The 24,715-nt window shown below is 34.9% G+C and overlaps 1 protein-coding gene across 1 annotated transcript in view; it reads left to right on the forward strand.

The window, feature by feature from the left end:
• The window catches only part of LOC124406879 (voltage-dependent calcium channel type A subunit alpha-1), a 74,496-nt gene extending 50,604 nt beyond the window's left edge, over window positions 1-23,892 (forward strand). The window contains exons 19-35 of the mRNA XM_046882537.1: window positions 58-168; window positions 3,515-3,625; window positions 5,019-5,102; window positions 6,062-6,109; window positions 8,389-8,505; window positions 8,709-8,774; window positions 9,319-9,410; window positions 11,960-12,444; window positions 12,678-12,782; window positions 12,916-13,022; window positions 15,034-15,093; window positions 18,954-19,174; window positions 19,330-19,579; window positions 20,986-21,119; window positions 21,235-21,413; window positions 22,125-22,157; window positions 23,212-23,892. Coding sequence (XP_046738493.1) covers window positions 58-168; window positions 3,515-3,625; window positions 5,019-5,102; window positions 6,062-6,109; window positions 8,389-8,505; window positions 8,709-8,774; window positions 9,319-9,410; window positions 11,960-12,444; window positions 12,678-12,782; window positions 12,916-13,022; window positions 15,034-15,093; window positions 18,954-19,174; window positions 19,330-19,579; window positions 20,986-21,119; window positions 21,235-21,413; window positions 22,125-22,157; window positions 23,212-23,723 — 2,715 coding nt within the window. The 3' untranslated portion in view covers window positions 23,724-23,892. The remainder of the gene's footprint in view (window positions 1-57; window positions 169-3,514; window positions 3,626-5,018; window positions 5,103-6,061; window positions 6,110-8,388; window positions 8,506-8,708; window positions 8,775-9,318; window positions 9,411-11,959; window positions 12,445-12,677; window positions 12,783-12,915; window positions 13,023-15,033; window positions 15,094-18,953; window positions 19,175-19,329; window positions 19,580-20,985; window positions 21,120-21,234; window positions 21,414-22,124; window positions 22,158-23,211) is intronic.
• Window positions 23,893-24,715: the final 823 nt, after the last annotated feature.

Raw genomic sequence — 24,715 nt, forward strand, 5'->3', positions numbered from 1 at the left:
TGTATTTGCTGTTTGTCTGTCTGTCGGTCCGTATGTTTGTCAGTGTATGCATTACAGTACCACGCTCAGCCCGAGCCGCAAAAGTTAGTACTGAAGTACATGAACTGGGGTTTCACCGGGATGTTCACCATCGAGTGCACTATGAAGATTGCCGCATATGGTTTTAGGGTAAGCCCCTTACCCACCAATCTAGCAATGGCAGGCATTTATAAGTGGACATGGCGTTTTTTCCAGATTGATTCGGTACGATCGGCACAAGAAATTCAACCTCATTAAATTATCTGATGACTTGTATTTACTGGTCAATATTTATAAAAACTCGAATCACTGTAATCAATCGTTCAAAGTAATATTTAGCAACTTAAACTAACGTGATTCGGTGTTAATTTTCGGAAATCATCGCAAATTATCAGTGCTTTCTTTATAGTGAGAAATTGAAATAATTCACCTCTGCAAAAGCTTGTTTTGGCCTTATTCTTCAATAATACGAATGAAAAATAAAAATTCCGATCTCGATTAACCGTCGAACATATGAGTATTGTAAGAAAAAGATCTTTCATTATTCTATCTAATAATTCAATTCGTGAATATGCATAAGCTGTTGAAAATAACAATGTATCAATGAAACTGAATGAAACGTCACAGCCAAAAATTTTCAGATTTGTAAGTCCTGCTTATTAGTGAACGTATAGTGCGTTTGACTCACGTGATACCTATATCTAACTGCAAAAATATGCTAAAGATATGGTATCCCATTAAATATATTCTATTAAAATACACAGACACAATCAATCGAGTATCAAATTCTTGAAAATTTTATGGTGAAAACAATTCCCAATAACCACCTTTGTAGTCAGACCTCAGTTTCCCTTTGACAAAGTATCAGATACGTGAAGTCATTGTGCTTTATGTGTATTCTCGCCAATCCCGAAACCTCACGATGCCGTACAATCTCGGTATCCTGGAAATTACACAGGTCATGGCGCACAGTGTTTACGCAAATCATTTTGCACTACCGCATTTCTTTACTTTTAAACAGGTGAATTAGCATAATTTTAAAGATTTTCTGTACGAGGTCGAATTTTGTCTGCTGTTACAATACATTATTCATTATTTCAAGGATTTAAAGTGAATAATTTGATGCTTGATTTTTACATATATAATATATATATATATAATACATATGCATATACATATACACCATTACATCATAGATAACCATCAACCATTACACATAACATCAATCGTACAATATTTTGTGAAAATCCATGAAAAAACCTATTCCCCAAATCACCGTGTATTTTCTCAAATCCTTATTATTTGTTTTCAACATCGTTTTACCCATGAACCTCCCTCGTTACCCCGCATGTCCCGTTGTGTATACAGCACGCTGTGCCAACATGCTGAGCTGTTTTTTGCATGCAGTCCTTTATGTTTGCGTATGAATTAGGATGAAGTATTAAAATTGTCCTTGCCCTGCATGATCATGTGAATGCAATTAATAAATTATGAAAACCATATCGCACACCTTGCAAGATTGGTTAGACTTGCTAGGCATATCAGGATTAACAATGTGAATATTATCACGTACGGATAAGTAAGCTCAAAAATATTCAGTGAAGCGAGTACAGAGTATAAATGAAAATTTTTGCATTTCGTTTGATGATTATCCGATGTGTTCCTGTAGAAAATTTGTGCCAAATGATGAAATACGTTTCGTACAGGTTGTATTCCGATGTTCCCTGCCCCAGTTGAAATCCAGTTTTCTCTAAGTATTTCCATCGCAACAACTGTTCAGAACAAGTCCCTTCAATACTATTCTGATATGTGAGATATATTTCGAATAATGAGAATGCAACAGTTTCGACTAAACAAACTTCACCATTCATTTGTTTGATATAATAACATTCAAAATGGCTTCAGTCAATTGTATAATGATGATCACCGACTCCCATTAATCCAAAACTAAATGTGACTATCAATATTTTCATAATGTACCATTCTCGATTATTTTTCGTGAAATTATTACCTCAAGTGATAAGATACAATAAACTCTTTTTCCATGTCCCGCATTGAAAGTGAAATACCAGAATGTGGATAGCTGTTATCACATCCCATTAAAAATGGCTTGCAGCTTCCGTTGTGTATAACTAAAGAATGAAATTTATCTTCAGTCCAATGATTCTGCACCTTGTACTGTTATTGAAATAATTATACAACTGCACGCTGTGCTATTCAATGGGACTTTCTTTTAGACTAAATTCCCTGAGCCAAATCCGGAAGCTCAAACTCACAGTAATCTGAAACTTCCATAACTGACGATGAATATATAAAATCGAGTTATCGCAAACAATACGTTGTATTTCAGGAACTGGTTACCTGTTAGGAATAAAAGGAAAAAAAACAAGTAAGATATCTGCGCAATTCAAACTCGCAGGGTCTATAATCTGAATTTTCCGAAATTTTATAACGTAATCTCTCATTTCACTTATATGACTGACCACTATATGATTGTACACAGGTACAGAATCATTTTTCACGAAGTGTTTTCCAGTTTGAGAAGTGTCTATTTAAAGTTTCCCATTTTTATTCCAACAACCCGCATACCTCTATGTAATATATTACGCAAGACGTTTCCAACTGGAATGTTGTTATGAAATGACAATTCTGTTTTTTTTTTATTGCGCCTTTAGAATAAATCTCAATTGAAGGCAGCAGGAAGAATTATAATAAGAATAAAACCACGCCATCAACGTTCGGTTCAATCCAGAATTTGGAATCAACTTTTGAATATATTTTATCCAAAGTGGTGACATAGATATGAATTTACAATTAGTAAGCGGACGTAACTTACTTAAAATATAAACACGTTCCTATCTTCAGAAATATCGGATGCTGCGTATTAATTTTAAAAGGCGAGCTCCTATATTTCACAAAAGTTATGAAAAAAAAACGATGTTCAAAGTGGAAACTCTGAATTGTATTTAAAATTGGTGGGTGCTGTTGAAAAAATTGATTAGGACGATTCTGTAACAGCTGATTTCGAATTACTTGAGTTAGTACCAATTCAATCCACGCTGCTCACCACATAAATAATCGTCACTTTATTTAAAGCTCCTAAAGTATTTCTATTGGCATATTCGCATATTGGCGGTGACAAAACACATTTCTCAAATTATTCCGAATATGTTACAATCGCTAAACCTTTGCCGTCACTCGTTTATTCTTTTACAGAATTATTCACTCAGCTGATAGAGGAAGTATTTCATTCAGGTCTAAGTGCATTTCTTTTAAATTTCGAGGTTGCACTGATGGCCTAATTAAAGTCAATCTGATCCTTGAAAGTTTATTTAACTTCTAACAACTGCTGGTCCCGCTGCCATCTAATGATATTCTAAAACACCCTGCAAAAAAAGAATCAATTGAGTCTATGAAAAGAATGCCATAGAGGTGTAAAGGGCAGCAAATAGAGTTGTAGTTGGGTGTTACGTTTGTGCGTTGGGTGTGTTTGTAGTATCACGAGGCGCCGCCTATTCTAGTGGACAGCCTGGCCATCATGAACCTGGTCTTCACCCTCCTTTTCTTCATTGAGTGCATCCTTAAACTCATCGCCTTTGGATGCAAGGTACAGCCAAGCTTTTACTCAAATTCAAGATTCTTCGTATGTCTAACTTACAAGAATCGATCAGTGTTTGAAATAAGAAAAGTAAGTTTCATCCACAACACAGTGCACCCTGTAATAAGGCAGAAATACATTAGTGCTGTTGTCGCGCTGTCAGTTTTCAATCTAAGAAACGAGGTCAGTTTGTCTTCCATTTGTTTCGAAAGTAAACATAAATTCTTCGATATCTGAATTCTATATATTTGTTTCGGTCATAATTAATTGACGAAGAAAGTATTTTTATTTTACCGTGGATATAAATAAAGGATTTTTTGAATTTTTCTTTTTTATAGAAAAGAGTCTAAATATTAAATAGGGCATGAAAAAACTTCTCACTTGAAACACGAGTTTCACAAGTAGCGGTGGACGTTTTATCGTATAGTTTAGAAAATTCAAGTTGACACATATACAACGCATTGAAAAGTTATAACAAACTGACCCAAGCTGTGTGATCGTCAAATCATGATTACAACGGTATTCGAATGCCAGTTTTTATTGAATGGGAATTGCATCATTAAAAAAACTTCCTCCTACACTACCCTACAATTATTATTCTTCATTCTGTACTTTTTACACATGCGAAACGTCGTAACATGAGTCAAACAACCAGTCATTTATTTTTCCGCTCATCATATTACACTGGCTCTTTATTGGAAATAAAACTGCTTCACACTATTACCGTAGGTACTTACACAATTATCGATTCGTAGCTGCTTGCTGTCGGCATGATCTTACATCCCTAGATTTCGATAAAAATCCCATCACTTCACTAACCACTTACCAAATAGATTATTATTTTTCATCACATACGCAAATACATTGTGCACACATATACACACATTGCATTTCATCGTTCGTACTTCACATTCTATATTGTAAGTAAACTCTGGGCTGTTTTGTACACTATTTATCGGCGGCATACGAACAAACAATTCTTCATTGCGGTGAAGGTGTCATTTTTTAATCATTGGCCCTGATAATTTAGGCTCTCTGTAAATCATCTCTGAGAGGAATTACAGATGTTGGAAATTGTGGCACTGTTAGTAATCTAATTTTCATTTATTCTGGTAAAATTGACCTTCTTCTAGTCGTGCATATATGCTATTTTAATCTAAAAATAATCGGACGATAGATATTTTTCAGTGCCCGTTACTAGTGTATGATTTTACATTTTTTTTCATTAATAATACCGTATACTATTTCAGTGGCATTTGAGTACTGAAATTTTATAATAGTTGGAAAATTATCAGTGGAACAATTTTGGGAATAATTTTATGTAACTCAGCAGCCTTTAAATGTGTACGAAATAGCTTACCAGGTTACGTTAGTGCTTCAACATTTCTTTTTTCGTCAACAGAACTTCTTCAAAGATCCATGGAATACGTTCGACTTCATTACAGTGATTGGAAGTATCGTCGATGCTCTCGTAATTGAGTTCGGGGTATGTAAAGTTATATTTCACTCACTCGCCGTATAGATTTGAACACGAAGTTCTAACGAAGACTTGCTTTAAATACTATTTTTCATTTTATAGCAAATCAGATAGTCGACAAAATCATTATAAAAGTTCTACTCAAAGGAAGAACAATTTGCAAAAATTTGAAAAATAAATCCTCTTTCACTTGCATAAACATAGTCACGTAAAGCAAGGCTTCCTGTAGCGAAGATCAATCAGGAACTTCATAGTCAAACTAAAAGTATCATACATGTATTGGTACATCACCCTGCACTTAAACGTATCCCTGGTGTCCTTAGGCTTGAACACAAGTGTGAATTTTTGCCGTGTAACTTTGATGACTTAAAACTTCACTCAAAATCGAGTCAATTTGAATCCGTTTTTCAAACTGTAAAATTTTAAAATATCATTGTATTGATTGGAAATGACTTAGAACCAAACCCTGCGTAGAAAAAGTCACTTTCTCTTGTATTTAGCCGATGTGAATTCGCACCTGTGTTTTAATGAAGGGTTAAAGTCAAACTTGTGACTCACTTAGGTGAATGGATTGAACAATGCTTTTTAGAAAATTGTGCAGATTGAAATACCAAAAGTAGTGATGCAATAACTACTCGGATTATTAGTACACAACATCTTCTTGCCTCTGAAATGAGCCGGAATAATTTTAGATTTATTACTACCACTTAGACCACTTAGACTATTCTGTTACGATCAACTCTGCACAAACACTTTGTTCAGTTCATATTGAATAGAACATGTAAAGGGTGTACTCGTACAGTAAAACTTTCACACTGTCTTACACGACCATTTTTACTAGGGTACTTCTTTGAAATGCCATGAAATATTGGCACTTCAAGGAAATACCCGTGTACAAATGTAGCTGGTATATACATAACTTAAGCAAACACATAACACTTACATATTCTGAGTTTATTCCTTTATAGAATCCGGTTATCTTCATCATTAAGTACTTCTTTCCGAAGTCAACCTTGGTAAGAAGCAACACCAACACAGTTAACTATTATACTCTATCCCATTACTATTTAACACATGGGACATAGTTTCTACACTAAAATACTCGATCATCACGGACATTATAACTTTGAGCCAATAGGCTCAGGGCATTCAATCGAGAAGAAACACTTGAAGAGGAATACTTTCATTTTTTTCATACTATCGATGTGCGAAATATTGAAAATATGAACTAAGTTCTAGCAGAGATACAACAAATACACAAATATTAATACACGTCATAGAACATACCCTGCAATGAAATAACATACACAGTAGTAGATGATTCCAGTGGATAATAAAAATAAAGGGACGGAATCTACTGACTATGAAAATGAATGCTAATTCAAATAAGCAAAGTAGTGAAAAGCGAAACAAGTAAAGCATCCAGTACTGACTTTCAATGGAAACTCAAAGAAATGGTGGCAAAAAATTGAAAACTGACAAGATAAGCTCATATTTATCTTGCTGCAAGCACTGATAACAATCCTATCGAAGAGGACAGCATTCATTGCGATACAAAAGATCCTATTGGTATTGAAACGCTTGAAACACGGACGTCTCTCAGGATTAATTTATTCGTATTTTCTTTTTACTCCATTTTTATCTTCGTTTAGAAGATGGGCGGGAAAATCTTCACAAAGATATTCGGTCTTCTTTCATAATTATTAAATTTCTATACATTGCCGGTTGAATTTCATGCTAAATCATTAAGTCTGATAAGACGTGAAGGCAATATCAGATTATATTCTATTCTGTGATTAAAATTTCAGATCCTTATGAATCTAGTCAATTCAAGCATCGTCATAATATTAATTGTACTCATTAACTCAGTTTTCGCAAATTTAAGGGCAGTGAGTATTTCTTTTATCGTCAATATTATTTTCGTGCCGTTACTTCTTTTTCATATTGCTTCACTAAATAAGTCTTTTTATTTTATTTGCTATTAAAATTCACCAGTCATTGACTGAATGAGCGTATTGAACTGCAGGCAGTTTGTCATTGCTGCGAAAATCCAACAATCCAACACTCGCACAGCATCGTCAATTATGCAGCATTGCTGGCAATCCCGGAGGATTTTACTATACAATCGCAAACAGAGATTCAACACACCTGCACACCGACACTCTATTTTGAATAAGAAGTACGTACATAAATGGTTTTGACCCATTGAGTATATCGGGAATTGGTGAGCAAATTTTTCCCGGACACTTTGTATCGTCATTACGATGCTGGAGTGATCAGTGGATACGTTCTCCCATCAATGGAGCTTGACAGCCACAATTAAGATAATTCCACACGTCGAAACGATTTTCCATAAATTATACAACACTGAAACCATAAACGAAGAAGAAATTAAACATGTCCAAAGACAAGTTAACTCGGAACGTTAAAATACGTTAGATATTTACTATGCAAATACTTGAAAAAAGTCTTCAACACATCGGCGGTAACTTGCATGTTTTCCGAACAGTAGAAATTCTCTTTTATTTTAACAGACACAAGAGAAAACAACAAAAAAAAAAAAAAAAAAAAACTTTCAGGTCAGGTAATATATTAAACTAGGTGCTTTATCATGCAATGTAGTTGCTGTCCACGTATAATAGTACCGACAATAATTAGTATCCAACAAGCTCAAAACTAGAAACTTTTATGCGGTGAAATGCCTGTCACCGTGGAAATAATTAATGGGTTGGTATAATGAATAAAATGCTTGAAACTTAAGCCCAAGAGTCGTTGCCTGTGTCCAGATGCACCTGACACGAAGCTTATAAGTATGATCCCACGATTGTGTGAGTCTCATTTTAACAAGACCGATGCTATTTGAAGTGGTAACGAAGGTTTGGAAAACTAGTAGATATCAATACGGGCAAAATAATCGTTGGTATCTTTCGTATTTGAAGACCATTCAGAGACAAATTGATGTATACAGTGTAGAGTTACTGAAGTCGTCTGTAAGTATCATTGAGCTAAACTGCAATGAAACCCACCAATAGCTGCATATTCATTATATAGCTATAGATGTAATAGATATTCGTTTTAGATACGCCTGATATATTAGAGCTGAAAAATGAGTGTAACGTTTTGAAATCTTTCTATCGCTTCGCTCTAGTAGTCTTATCTCAATGTTTCTATGCGAAATTTTGACGATCTTTTGCTTTACATTGATTGTTAAGGTCTACTCGAGTGAAGCCCGTAGATTAAAAGAGTCAGAATTTTGTATGTGTTCCTGAAGTGCAATTTCCTCTGCCCGTTACAGGAAAATTTCATCAACGTCGGCTTTCTGAGATTGTTTCGAGCTGCAAGGCTGATCAAACTTCTACGGCAAGGATATACTATACGAATTCTTTTATGGACTTTCGTACAATCATTCAAGGTGAAATTTAAACATCATACCCATTATCTTTTATCATATAGCTTTTATAATACTTCACAGGCATTATAGGCTCAATCACATTTGTGCCAATGATTATAAAAGTTAAGGAATAGAAATACCTACAATTTGTAGTACACAAGTAAAGGACGTATTAAGCATTGAAAATTCGAGTAAGCATTGAATAATTTTTATATTTATTTCAGGCCTTGCCATACGTTTGTCTTTTGATTGCCATGCTGTTTTTCATCTACGCGATCATCGGAATGCAGGTAAAATACTTTTACCTATCTAAAGCGTGTATTTCTATAATGTAATAACAAATTGCAGGAACTCGTTTTATAAAGGAGACTAAATCAGTCTTTCCCAACGATTTCTGAGCGGTTCTTTTACATGGTATTTTGACATAAAAAAATTGATATGCTGCGTTATTGATTAAAGTACGAGGTGCACTAAGTCACAGTCTTCAATTTCAAGTATGGTGAAAGATTACGTCGAATTTCAGTAGCTGATCATTTGTGTTAGAGAATATCGGAATCACCTGTGTAATTCAATGATACCGATGTAGATATTATGCTTCGATGTATTATGTTGAATAGATTACGTACAATAATTGAAAGTGTCGGACAAGAATCTGTTGTCAGTTATTTGAGTTTTACATATTTTTCAATTCAAGGATATAATTTTCATAAATTAAATGTATGAATTACGTCATTCATCAGAATTGTAGATATTGTTGGAGCATAAAATTCGGGAGCAGCGCGCAAACTTAAACAAGATGCCAAATTTTAGTGATATCATATTTTACCTCTATAGGTATTTGGAAATATAGCCAACGATCCGGGATCTGAGATTGATCGGCAAAACAACTTCCAAACATTCTTCGGCTCTCTATTATTGCTGTTTCGGTGAGTCGAGCAGCTAAACGGAAAACAAGTGTGCGGTGTTTTACAAGTTGAATTTAATTGATGAAACAAACCCAGAGTCAAATATTGCAGCCCAGAAAAGACATTTTCTCCCCTACAAATATTTAGTCATTGTTTCGAAAAGTCACTTGTGTAAAAAAATTCTACCCTAATTAAATTTCAAGCTACCGGATTCGCGTACTCAAAATTCTCAATGTAAATATTTTGTATCATCAGTAGCACATAACCCATAACGTGGTCACACTGATACAAGTTACATTGGACATTTGCCATTCGTCATATCGTGTTTATTTTAAGTAAAGCAAAACGATTATGTCTCACGTTACGGTCATAAGCACCACGCGTCAGTCCAAGGATGAATTGAATTTCCATTTTTCATTATTTATGAGGTATCAATAATTTCGGTAAAATTATGCGTTACGAAGTGGATCATTTCGCAATGTCTATATAAATATACTGAATGATGATGAATGAAGTGGAAGTTGACAGAAAATAGATAGCAAAAAATTCAGAACTCTGGGATAAAAACAGCAGCTCTCGTGTCCTGACTGGAATTCAGTTCGCACAATCGTTAACACAATCGGTCACAAGCAGCTTCGGGTTTGTTGGAACAACACTCAACAAAGTCGTCACTATTTAGGCTTTGTATGATTGCGTTTAACGATTATATGTGAAATCAATTTGAGCCAGGACATGAGACCCACTGCTCCTGACTTAGAGTTGTGAATTTTCTGCTAACTTATTTTCTGTCAATTTTCACTTCACTGATGATGAGATTGAACTTTTCGAGGCTGCATGAAGAGTAAAGTGAAAGAAATTACATGCCATATTAAATGTTAGCTAACTCCTACGTATACGCGTATACTACTAGAACACTGCATCGTAAGCATGATTTGAAAAAAGTAAGCTGCTCGACGTCTTGTTATCGTTAGATTGTTGGACAGCTAGTATAGTTTGCTTAACGGGAATCAATTAACCAAATTACTAACCTATTAAATACATACAACTATCGAATCCCGCAGTATTAAATGTGCTCTTTCGTACGTTGATATCGTAAGCTAGGTACTGTAAAATAATTCGTAATTAAACGTTGATGCAGTAGAGTCCATTCTTCTTTGTATCACATATACCCAAGTGTAGATTTGTACTACCTGCAGCCAATGCGATGTCCTGCTAACTTTTGGTTTCCTTCAATTTATAATTGAGACTCTACTGCATTTACTCACCAGTGGGATTCCCGCTAATATTAGTCATATTTTCGCATAAGTCTACGTGTTGTTATTGCAAGAGAACTGCGAAATGGCTGTGTCATGCTTATTGTCTTTCTCGACCAACATCCAATGATGAACTAATGTGCAAAATTATATGATTAATTGTGCATACTGGTTCTGGGGTAGAATCCGGGTGGATAGAAAACAAAACTGTAACATTGATATTTCCCCTGAATCATGAACTTGAAGGGTGTTGCCTAGTTTGAAAGTTTTTTCTTATCATTCAATCCATTAGTGGGTGGCCCAGACCCGTTTGTCTTCGGACTAAGTTGAATGTGAAAGACTTGTCGAAAGTGAGAAGATAAATTTTTACGATACTTCTTCTTGGGTTAACGGTGTAGGGACTAGGCAACGCTTGTAATGTCCATCTGACAATGAGTATGAAATGTAATTCTAACTGTGTTCCAATTCAAAAAGTATGTGTTGATAACACTGTATGGGTTTTGGTTTCCCTGCTTATCTGGTTAGGTGTTTGGTAACATCAAACTGGATTCTTCAACAGCCATTTCGAAGCACAACAATTTCCAAAGCTTTATACAAGGACTGATGTTACTGTTTAGGTAAGTAACCGTCCCGTATTCAGAAAGGTATTTCTTTCGATTAGCAGTTTCTTCTTTCAATTGCGATCTTTCTGCAACGCTTTTTGTATATCCCTTTGTTTCTTCCGCTTTACATTCTCATTTAATGATTGTTTATGTTGTTGTAGTTTTAGCAGTACAAATTGGCCTACATTATTTGAAATCATAACAATTGCTACAGTAATTCCTTAATTTATTTGTCGTTCCACAGCTCAAGACCGTTCCAATTCCTGTCACGGTTTTCCTATTTTTGCAACACATTGCCGTTGTCCGCACAAACTGTAGCATTACAATGTCGTTGAATTTATTTTGCAACTTTAGAATTTTAGTTCTAACGATTATATTATAACGAGTTATCGTATAAGTATCATATTTCTAGACATTAGCGTACCTATATTCCAGTTATGTGAACAAATCGTTATGTAATCAAGTAGTCGAACCTAGTTACTAGCTAAGTGCTTACGATGCTTATACTTTAGACTATCGCAGTAGGAGGCTGCCACGCTAACAAAGTAATTATATTCAAATCTCTCGATACTAAAAATTGATTAACGGTTAATGAAACATTAATTTGGGTCGCAATATAACCCTACACAACTTTGTCGGTTTGTTTCATTTCCTAACTCGGCATTCTGAAAATGTCAGATCGAGTAAAATTGTAATCATACTCATATTCCTTCAGATGTGCTACTGGCGAGGCATGGCCGAACATTATGCTGGCATGTAAGAAAGGTCGTCCATGTGCCCAGCCAAAAGAAGATAATTCTGCAGAAGGTTGCGGCTCAAACCTCACGTATGGTTACTTCGTCTCGTTCATCTTCTTTTGCTCATTTCTCATGCTGAATTTGTTCGTTGCCGTCATCATGGACAACTTCGACTACTTAACAAGAGACTCATCCATATTGGGCGCCCATCATTTGGATGAGTTCGTAAGAATATGGGCTGAATATGACCCGAATGCAACGGGGAAAATACATTACACCGAAATGTATGACATGTTGAAAAACATGGATCCGCCTTTGGGGTTTGGCAACAAATGTCCAAACCGACTGGCGTATAAGAAATTGATCAGAATGAACATGCCGGTTGATGTAGATGGAAAAGTTAACTTTACTACAACCCTGTTTGCGCTCATTCGTGAAAATTTAAGCATCAAAATGAGAACAGGCAAGTGTACATTGCTTTCAACATTATCAATTTCACACAAGCGGATATACGCAGAGGTCTCAAGGCGTTAGCGAATTTTTATCATCTTTTATCAGACTGTATTGTAATAAACCTGAAATTTATGTAAATTAGGCGTAGATACTTATGCAATTTTTTCGCTATCCGCCAATCTGTCAGATGTACGTGAAATTTTTCCACTTGATTCTCCTGTTAATGAATCGGTATATGTGCAGCGGAAGAAATGGATCAAGCTGACGACGAGCTCAGAGTTACTATTCAAAACATCTGGCCATTGCAAGCACGGAAAATGCTGGATCTTTTAATACCGAAGAAAGAAGGTGCGAATTTTTGTAATTTAAATTAATTATGTATGGAGAAATTACGATAAATATTTGTCGCAAGTAGAGTTTGTATTTCGCTGAGAATCATAGCAAATTTGTTGATATGATAATATTTTTACGTTTTCTGCAGAACTAAACAAGGATAAATTAACAGTGGGTAAGATATATGCAGCTCTCCTGATCCTTGAAAGCTGGAGGACAACAAGGTTTGGTCAAATAGAAGCAACCGGACCACAGGTGAGTCCTTAATAAGTGGAATTGACATTCAGTATCACATTAAACAGCGTCTTATCTTATATAAACTTTATCATCTTTATTCAAATCGCATTTTTGCCGAAAAAAATGTTGGATCACAATTTTTTGTGATCATTTTTTATTGTGAATTCCGCAAACTAAAGACAATTTTTGGGGGTAGTAATCTATGAAATTTAGCTGAAGTCAAAAAGAATGAATGTTTCTTGTTAGCTTCATCGTCGTAGAATTTGACAGCCGGTGCGAAAATTTTTGCAAAATTTAGCAATCCTCAAGCTCCTGTAGATTATAGACGAACCTTGAGATCGGTTTGTGTTTCTCAACAGTCATTGCTTATACTATAACAATTTAACGCCAATACTGACCAGTTTTTTATTTTGCAAAAATTCTCTTCATCATATGTAACGTAATCAATCATAACTAAACTCATATATCAAAAATACAGAAAGCAACACCTCTTTTGTCTAGTTCATTAATTATCAATTACACAGTGCTAAAATTTTTAATTGACTAATAAAATGACACAGATATGAACGACACATGTCGTTTTTTTGAATCAGAATAAAATGGCGTAGATGAATGTCCTCGTCGGCTATTTTTCCGGCTCGTTAACTAAACAACACGATTAATATCTGAGCACAAACCGATCTTTCATTCCTATTTCTCAAATTGTAATCGTTCCCATGTGCTAAGTAGTGCTGAGATATTTTTTCTGACATTGTGTATACATATATACCTGTATAAAAACTGGCCGTGTTTCTTGCGATTCATACTCCCATTCTAAGTCTACAGGGTTCAACGTATAATTTATCACCTTAAATTCAGGAAATAAGCGTATACCTACATACGTATATATTAAGGGCCGTATAAATGGTAATCATTGATTTATGCGAGCGGAAATAATCCCGAATGTTGATATCTTAACGAAGGTTGATATGAAAATTGGCTGTACCTACTGATGTACTTGTCAATTCTCTTTCGATTCCGATCACGGCTGAGCTTTCAGATGCTCTCTATTGCTGAACTGTTTGGATTATAAATATACATGAAAATCAGACTTTTATGTCAGTCTTCGTCATGAAATTACTTGGTGCAGCTCATATAAATAAATCAATGAATGCCAGTGATTATTAAATGGCAAAAAAAAAAAAATATACATACATATATAAATATAAAACAACCGTATTAGATGTCGCAAGTTCAATTACTGAATTAGTCAATTCGAAATAATAATTAGATTCTTATTGTTGTCCCCCTTCCTGAACGATTAATTGACACTATATATCACTTGTCGGATTAGAGTGTGCCCCTAACTTTTCCCATGACGTATATAAGTATCAACTGCAAAAAAAAAAAAAAAAAAAAAATGGTTAGATAGAAGATTCACTAGAGAAGAGAAGAATGATGCTTGGAAATAGTCATAAGTTTTGATCCTTTTTTTTTGGTAATCTTTTCATTTCAATATGCATAACGATTCCAATTTTGATGAAAAGTATGTTCAGTCTGATCAAGCGTGATTCCAAACGTCATTCCTTTCTTGGATGTCGTTTTAACATAACGATATCAGAGAAATCAAATGTTATTGATTGAACGTTTACTGGCAATGGATAGTTGAAAACTCAGACTGTGTGAGTCGTTGGTGTCTCCATAAATATTCAGATGGCATGTAGAAATTCACGTGGAGTTCTGACACATCGAATTAATTTTTTTAAGTTTGGAACAGTTTTGAATCATATCTTTCATTTCTCTGATATTGGAGATTAATTAGGGGGCCTTATTCACATAGTCAATATCCGAATAAGATCTCACTGTTAGTTAGGAGCAGCTGGATGAATATATAGAGTTATTAAGAAAAAATTTGACATTTATTCTAGGAAAGTTAAATTGAACGATCGAACTTAGATAGTGTTGGTTTGATGTATACTTTGTCACGCAAAACATTTAGGTGGTGAAAGCTCTCAATCATCTTTGTGTGTGTTTTCTGTTTTATTTTCAGAATGATAACGATCATATCGATAACGATAATGCCGGGCAAAGTCCTGCAGCCCAGGCGGTAGTACGTTAATTTTTCTCTTACTTCTTTATCCTCACACACTATTTTATGCATTTTTAACTATTCCTTTTAACAATATTTCGTAGCCAAATGTAAATAACATGTTATTCAGACTTTAAATTTTCACATTAATAGCTTAAGATCCAATTACACAGTTACATGAAAGATTACTTTTTCCATTTACAAACTAGGGTAAGAGAAATTTTCTTATATATTATTTATAACCAATTTTGTAAGTCTTCTCTTTAGTAATAACGATACTAACCGTTGCTAGACTTGACGTAACTAATGACGACTCTCTGAGGAAATAACACATAAGCTTGGTGTTCGCAGAAATCGATTTACGCTCATTGTTAATCAGATTATACAGTGCTTCAATATTGAATCAAATCTCGCTCATTTGGAAATTTGCCATGCTGTTCGTGAATAGCAAAATAAGAATGTTAGATCAAATCTTCAAATTTTTATTATTCTACTTGCACATGCCTCAGTTTCTAAACAAAAAATTATTTATCGTTTTCTAATTACTCTTCATTTATTTGGAATTCACTTATGATGAGAAGTGACCTAGTGTTTTGAAAAAATAAAAAGATATATTATGCAAAATCTTCTTACAAGTTATCGCCAAAATTTTATCCTAGAAATGTAACCAGCTGAATAATTTTTTTACATTTGACTACAGTGAAATAATTCACAATTAAATGTTCAGTTCGCCATTAAATCCACGTTAGAAGATACCATTTTCTACTCCAATATATGGTATACAGACAGTAAAATTAACAAAGACTCATTGTCAGCCATTTTAATTTTTTAGTTGCAGGAGGATTATGGTATTTTCACTACATAATCATATATCATCCTCAAAAAAATTTCCAATTTATTGTACATTCTTATTGAGTTAACTCTTTTTTTCTACTCAGTTATTTAGTTTCTAGAATTTTATTTCATACTTTTATGTTGTTAATACAATTGAGAGAGCATTATCCCAATCACCATTCCAATAACAAGTCTGTTTTGACCGTAATACAGCATTGAAAAAGTATAATATGATGGTCCCGAAATTGCAAATAAGTTGCAGGAATGGTGAATGTGATATTTCTAGATTTAATCATTACAATTTTTAAACTCTTTGCGCACCTTAGTAAGAACTAGAAAATAATTAAATTCAATATGAAATAGTAACTAGATATTCCCATTACAAAAAGACTCCCATCGAAGTATTTTCTAAATGTTGTCCAATTTTATATATCATATACGTAAAGAATAAGAAAAATTTTATATCGTATAATAACCTCAAATCCAGTAAATTTCTGGATAACAGTAAAAACTATGACCAATTATTTATTGAGTGTATTATTTGAGGTATATGTATATGTAAAAATGTTTCAGTTAAATATGATAATTGGCTAATTATGTTTTGCTTTGCTGAAATCTAATTCTGGCTGAAACATTTTACAAGTTCAAAAATATTAAAGTTATTACAGCTACAGCTTGTATAAATTTATAATTTCTTGTTATACTTTCTGTTTAAGTTGTAACTATTTTCCGAGAATTGGCATTTATCACTCTGGTGGATAAGCAAATGATATATATAATTGTCACACAAAGAATTTTAGTTTATAAACAAATGATTTCGAATAGCAGTGTGAAAAACACAATAGTCTCTACTATACCCAACGATGTAATCTATCATATTTATTATGATCCGGACTTTCAAGTTAGTCTGCCTTTTGCCTCAACCCAAGTAGATACACTCTGGATATCATGAAATAGATACAGATAGCGATACTAGATCGACTTTAGAATTTTCCGTATTTTCACAGCACTTTCGATTTGGCTAGATTTTGCTGTTACCTCTAGAAACATATTCAATTCAATAAATCTGGCCTACCGACGAAGCAAAAAATAAAGGTTTGTTATTGATCATCGAACGGAAATTCTAAAAATCACATTCGCAGTGCGATTTGCAAGACCACAGAGAATGCAATTCTTGAAAATTTGGTGGTGTGATTCTAGAGATTTTTAACAGCTTCTTAAAACATGAAAATACGTATTATATATAGTTAGAAAAAAATTTGAATAGACCATTAACCAATTACATAGACTTTTTTGCTTGTTTTTATGTCTTGATACTTAGAATATATTATCATTATTCTGCTAATGCGAATATTCAGAAATTAAATAATTAGTGACTTAAAAAATGACTGCTCATTACTTTTGAAATTATGACTGCTTTTGTATTTTAAAGTACGAATATTATACGAATGTGTTTATAGAATAACGGGGAATTTTACTTGATGGTTTTGAATGCATTTTTATGTGACTATGATATTTAAAAATTGTATATTTTCCATTGCGAATGAAAACGAAGCTGACTAAATTTTTTCTACACAACTGTTGACGTGCGTAATTAAGCGACACGAAAAAATTCGACTACACTTCAACCATATTATTCTTACTTTACTTTACGAAAATTCTTATCTGAAATTTACCGTAAATATATAAATATACCAGTAGCCATAGTTTCATTTGTATTGAAATTCTGTGAAAATGTTGGTTATCCAATTAGCATCTGGACAAACATACCCATCTGATATGGTTTACTAACATTTTTCGGAACTTAAACGTGGAAAGTAAAGACCAACGTCTAGCACCTGTAGGCATGTACCCCAAATTACATCCCCGTGTTTGTGTGTAGGTTCGTTCATACATTACTGTATGATTGGTGGCTACTTCTTGTACAAGCTTGCGTTTACTTGTACCTAACATTGAACTTGTATTGTACACTCATTTATTCATGTTTCTTACAACGTTTTCAGCATTCACGTATCTGTATAAATTGCAGTGTTGCCAAAATCGCATTAGCTTTATTCGACATTGATAATTGTACAATTAGTGGGAAGGTAACACAGATATTCATCGATTCGTAAAGTACAAATTAAAATTCAACTGTATTTCAATATTCAACTTAGACAGTATTGTTGCCGACTAATTTCTGCTGAGGTATAAATAAATACCTGAAATGAATCTAATGCGACATTGGCAGCACACTGAACTGTGCATGTTTCATTATAATTTCTTAATTGCATTTGCAATATCTTATTAATTTGTATGTACTTGTATTATCTTACAATATCTTAACCATATACCCAAACACAACTTATAAATTAAATCCAATATAATATCTAACTTAACAAACATATACAGGCTTTGTAAAATAAAATTATCTCAATCACAAAGGGATGTACAGTATAAATGTAATTCATCTATGCTGCTGATATAATTCTGAAATCTGGTACCAAAAACAGAAACTTTTACTCAGACTAGTCTCTTGAAATTATGCTGAGAAAAAATATTTCTTATTTCGTGGAAATTTTCCATATCAATGAAATTATTGTTGTTATGGAAATGCAAATTATCAATATCGCATCAACATTAGTAGTTCAGCTTAATATCTGAATCAAAAATCGTACTCATACTTTGCAGTTACTGATCTCTCCGAGATGTAATCAAAACATGATGAATTCTTTTTTAAATTACCAGTACAAATTGAATGAAAAATTGTGTAACAACCAACATTTATACGGTAAACCCTTGCGATGTAATAAAAAAAAAAAAAAATATAACATTACCTTCAATTCACACTCAGCACCATCACACTTTGGCATGGTTTGAGACATTTTTACAATCTCTTTCAAACTTGACTTAATCTTTTTCACTTTTAATGCCTGGGGGATGATATATTTATGGTATACATATCATATCGATATCGCTATTGGGTAAAGCCTGTATGTGGGTGAAGGTACCATCTCGTGACGGGTAAAGTATTGTGACTTTGACACGGGTTTCGCACATTCGAACAGCGTTCAACCTTCTTCAACTGTCTCCTGGATATGGCCGGAGTCAACCATACTGGGGGAAATAATCACGGTACACAACCCAGTGATAGCCGAGCTAATAGCTTAGAGCCCCCGCCAGGACCAAGTGGGGACTTGAGAGGGGAGCGCAGAGAACTAAGGGATGAAGACGAAGGGGCCCTAGGGGCTCTTGCTGCCGCCGAGCAAAGACGACAGCGTAGCATCAGGTTCGCTTACAGTATACAGCCATACGTATCTTTATCGCAAAAATCACCCCTAATCGACTAGTGATTAGATGCGATTTTATGTCAATTTAACGAGATTGATCTTACGGAAGACTTTGAAGGACTTGACGAATTAATCTTTGTTTTCTCTCCCTCAGGAACAAAAAGGTGAACTGGATTGTGTCCCATCCGTACGATAAACTAGGCAGCAGCGGAGAGAGTAGCCAGGGAGGGGGTGGGAGTGGGGGTGTAGTTAACAACCTCGATCGAGCTCCCGAGCTAGAACCGTTGTTAGCCGAGCCCTCTCAGGAGTACCTACGCTACGATAACAGCTACCACCGACCCTCGTACTACCAACACCACCAGAACACCACTTTCGTACCTCGCTCCTCAATCCGTTACCTCAAGGTCTCGGTTCCAATCCTAACTCAACTCACTCTTTGAAACTGTCGAGTCAATATTTTCTTATGATTAATTGTCGTTATTTCTTCGTGACAATACCCTCGTTAAATACGTACCATGTGTGTATTCTCTCTCCAACTTTTTGCGAATACCACTTAACAACAATGATTGACAATCTTGTTAAGAGTATTCTACTCAATGCCACGATACATTCAGTTGCCTCACTCTTAATCGGTAGTATCTACTACACCGAATAGTATAGCGTTATCCTTACATGGTATGCTGATTAAATTATACCCACGCAGATTTTTCGTACATGAATTTATACGTTAGGATTAGATTCTAGAACCAAATACTACATAGTTTCCGTCAATAGAATTCCTTTATGTTTAACAATTGACCCAAAATAATTACGTAGTAGATTCTAGATCAACACGTCCCATCATTTTAGGGGAAATTCAAATGTAGACACCATTTCGATTCTATGCAGCTAATCATGGACTTCATTAGTGATATATGTGACGAAACTTACAAAAATTGAGTTATTGATGTACGTACACTTCAGGATGGCGGTACAAACGGAATTAAGCGACGTAATAGTAGCCACTGTGTGTTCCTCACATCTAAATAGTACAAGACGAGACAGAAACCCTCAAATCATAGTATTTTTCATCAGGTATTCGTATCCACTACTTACACTACCAACTAGATGTGTTAAGAATAGAAATAGTCCCACCCTTCCCTAGCTGCTTTCACCTTCATGGTGTTAGTATAATTATGAATATTATTGGATATATCTGTCCACCTTTTAAAAGGTCCCTTTATATGTGAGTGGTAAGTATGGGGCACTTATGCGTTCGACACTATTGATTTCAGTGATTTGACTCCTTAACTATTACCTGATGCATGAGCATGGGAACGCATGATATAGAGTTTCTCTTATACATTCCAGTTTTAGTGTTCTATACTACATTACACTGAGAGTATACATGGAAATATTGTCAGTCATTTGAAAAGATTTTGAATATTTGTATAAGTATGACTAGTCGTTCTATATTGAACGGTATGATGTGAGACACAGCGGTTATCCAGTTTACTGGATCTTTCTGTGTTATTTTTATACCATCAACATCGAATCATCCGTCTATAAAACCCGTGATTTATGTAACAAAGTATTTTATCCGTGCTTATGAGCAATTAAATTGGACGATTCAAAACCATTCAAAAGACATGACATCTTCAAACTCGAGGCAAAAGGCGTGATACTAAAGTTTAAAGCTTAAAAGCTGTTCTGAAAAAAAAATGGAGACAGAATTTTGTAAGTCAAGATTTCGAGCCAATTACAGATCCTTCCTCTTTTTCCTAGCATGCACTAAATGACGGAACGTATTCTCATGATGTGATTTGTTTAGATGGAGCTACAGGACGTGGTAGTTAGCGAATCTCGAGCTGGAAGCCTTGAAAGCTTAACGCATCCTGGCGAAAGGCTGCACCCTCATCATCCAATATCTCAACAGAGACATCATTCTAGGTCACCCAGCTTAAGGTATCCCTTTTCATTCGTCGGTTATACCCAAGATTTCGCTTCCTTTGACTTGGAAGAATAATATTCGATCTGAAACTAGTTTTGGAACTCTATAAGCGATGTCTTCAATTTGTAGAAAACACTCTCCGATCTTGCATAGATCGCCATCGCCCAGACGGCACAGATACGATCACCGTGTTCATCATTATCACGAGGGTCCTGGGTTTAGCGATACAGTTAGTAATGTCGTTGACATTCAAAGGCACTCACAGCATCCACATGGCTCCCAGTATAATCATCGGCATAGAATACGAGGTGAGTGCGTTATTTTAATTCTATTGCTCTATCACACGGTTGTCTCGTTTATTTTATGCGACAATTTGTTTTTCTTTTACATTTCGAAAGGATACAAGCCTTTTAATTATTTGCACCTTATCGTAACAATTCATCATTAACTGGTCCGTTTGACTTGATGAATACCAAATCAAGATCTAGCGAAGTGTGGGTACTTTATGACATAGTCAAAAATACAAATGATCTATGGGGATACGTATCTCTTCGCCCGTCTCAGGCGTTACGATTGGAATAAAAGTATCGAGACATGTATTCATCTTGATGTTGTTTCTTTTTCCGTTACGTGAGAATTGCACACGGGGAGAAAGCTTTTATTGTAGATGCATTGTTTGATTTTTTGTACGAAGCAGGTCACTTCGCCATCCATAAATAATCTATGTAATTTGCCATACATAAATTAGCACAGCAAATATAATTTTTGTATTATGGTGCTGCTACTTAACAAGGTTTGCTGAAGTAACTTGAAACAACTTGCATTATTCTCTGAGCATACGCTGAAAACTATCCACAATTACAAACATGTCTTTTTGCATTTAATTTATACAAATAAACTTTTTGGCTAACGATTGGTTAACTAAGTTTAGTCTCTAATTAAAACTGACTTTTGCAAAGTTGCTTAACGTTCCTTGATGTAATATATTGTTTTATTTTGTTCTGTTTTGCGCTACATAGACTATTACGACTTCTGCAACTATTACGACGATGGTAATTTTACTGTTTAACCTTGGCATTACACCTTTTATTGTCTGCTATGTTTTCTACTTCCAATCAATAGTCGCTCATCTATAAAGTTACAAACATTTTACATATCATTTAGTTTACCATGTCACGTAAAAATATTACAGTCCTAAGCATACAATATGAAAAATACTCGTGAAATTATCCATTCAAGAATCCTTTAATTCAGTTATTTATGCTTGCACAAAGACTTCACAATACTCAGTAACATTGTCCAAATTCCTATAATCTGAAAAACAATGTTCACATTGTATATATACACATATGCACAAACGATTTGCATGCACGCCTTGTAGAATTCATTAGTATACTAATGCCGAAGAAATGCTGATTATACCTGTTTCGTAGCTGACATAGTATTATTATTTATCTTTGGAACATTGCCTTCGTATATTCGACCTATTGCAGCCATCGTTAGTATATTTCTGTAACTCGTCAAATAGACGAAATTAACAGGATTTGTTACCTTGATCAGAAAGTAATATAATCTCATTTTGAAGTTGAGAGTCTGTAAGTAGTAAACAACTAACCACGGTTTGCAGTAGACGCAGATCTACATTCACTTGGAAAATTCATAACTTTGCACTAAAAATGACTGGAGCAATGATTGAAGATTAGAAATATGTTTACTGCTAAATATTTTATTTTTTGGACCTTCACTGTCATATTTACCATGTTAGATGCAATTCATTATCAGCTTATACAATTTGTTTGATAAAAACTTCAATTCATCTTACGAACCTGTCAGCCTTCTCATAATAAGTATACTCACATCACACAGCCTTATAGTTTACACCGACTTGTCCATAAATGAATCCCATATAGAGTTGCACTTTACGAATAATCCTGTAAACATAGCGACAAACCGAGTGTCATGTACAAAAAAGAAAAACCCTTAAAGCTCGTTGTCGTGTAAAATGAAACCCTGCCATTGATTCTCGATTTAGACTCGATTTATTTTCTGTAGTACCTATTTCAATCCTGTATCACACATGTAATACACACGCAATGACTTGGACAGGTTCCTGGAGCGCCTCGACAAGTCCAGCTAGATCACCCAGCCCGGTTCACAGGATGGGTCATAGTCAACATTATGGAACTACGAGCCTCGAGCAGCGATCCCGGTCACCGAGTCCCGTCGGTGGGCGACAACCGGCGCATACGCACCACCCTCACCAGCACAGCTATCCGGTCCTCGTGACTAGAAGAGGTCAGGGCAGAAGGTTGCCACCAACCCCCAACAAGCCGTCGACCCTCCAGTTGCAGCCTGCGAACATCAACTTTCCAAAGTTGAACGCTTCGCCTACTCACGGACCACACGTGACGCATGCCCCGCAAAATTCTCACGCACCTCCTCCCACGATACCCTTGAGCCACTGCCCTTTGAGCTTCGAACAAGCTGTGGCAATGGGCAGGGGTGGAAGGCTGCTACCGAGTCCAGTACCGAACGGTTACAAGCCGCCACCGTCACAGCCAAAGCAGAGAGCACCGAGATCGAGGCACTCGGATAGTGACGAAGACGATTGGTGCTAGCCAATATGGGACCCTGGATTGTCGAGTGAAGAACTGGACTTACCTAGGGATTTGTCGGTATGCGCATAGTGAGAGCAAGAATTTTCGTGTCTCGGTATTAAATGCAGTTGCTCCTGACGCAGAAGACACTGAATAACAACAACAACAACAACAACAACAACAACAACAACAACAACAACAACAACAACAACAACAACAACAACAACAACAACAACAACAACAACAACAACAACAACAACAACAACAACAACAACAACAACAACAACAACAACAACAACAACAACAACAACAACAACAACAACAACAACAACAACAACAACAACAACAACAACAACAACAACAACAACAACAACAAGAATAATAATAATAATAATAATAATAATAATAATAATAATAATAATAATAATAATAATAATAATAATAATAATAATAGTAATAATAATGAACTGCCGAGAGCTCTGGGAAAAGTATCAACATATATCATGTATATGTAGTAAGAGGTGAAAAATCAAATTGTTGTATTAATCAGCTGTTTTATCCGTATATGATTATCGTTACTTTCTTCAATCGATTTGCCACCTCAAGCCCAGTGTACGAAGTTCGTTGTGACTGCAAAATTTTTCGTCTTCAAGCTTCCAGGAAGCAGACTTTTGTGAAGAAAAAAAAAAAGTGCTAAGAACTCTTTAAAAAATTCTTTAGTATAAAAATTTACCAAAGGCTTATTGTATAAAAGAACGAACTCATAATAAGACAGAAGACTTTGGAAAATACGTTATGTAAATTTTCCGTATGAAGATACATCGTGCGCCAGTGATCAGTAAAAAGATTTAAAAAAATGAAAAAAAGGAAAACGCAAAAAAAAAAAAAAATTGTAAACGTTCAAAACAAACCTGCCAGAATAGATCATTCGAATTTGTACAGAATCGCTAACTGAATCTTGATATGCAATACCGGTTATATTAAAATTAAACCCTTTCATTATTTAAATACAA

Source organism: Diprion similis, chromosome 6 (genome assembly GCF_021155765.1).
Source record: "Diprion similis isolate iyDipSimi1 chromosome 6, iyDipSimi1.1, whole genome shotgun sequence".
Lineage (NCBI taxonomy): Eukaryota > Metazoa > Arthropoda > Insecta > Hymenoptera > Diprionidae > Diprion > Diprion similis.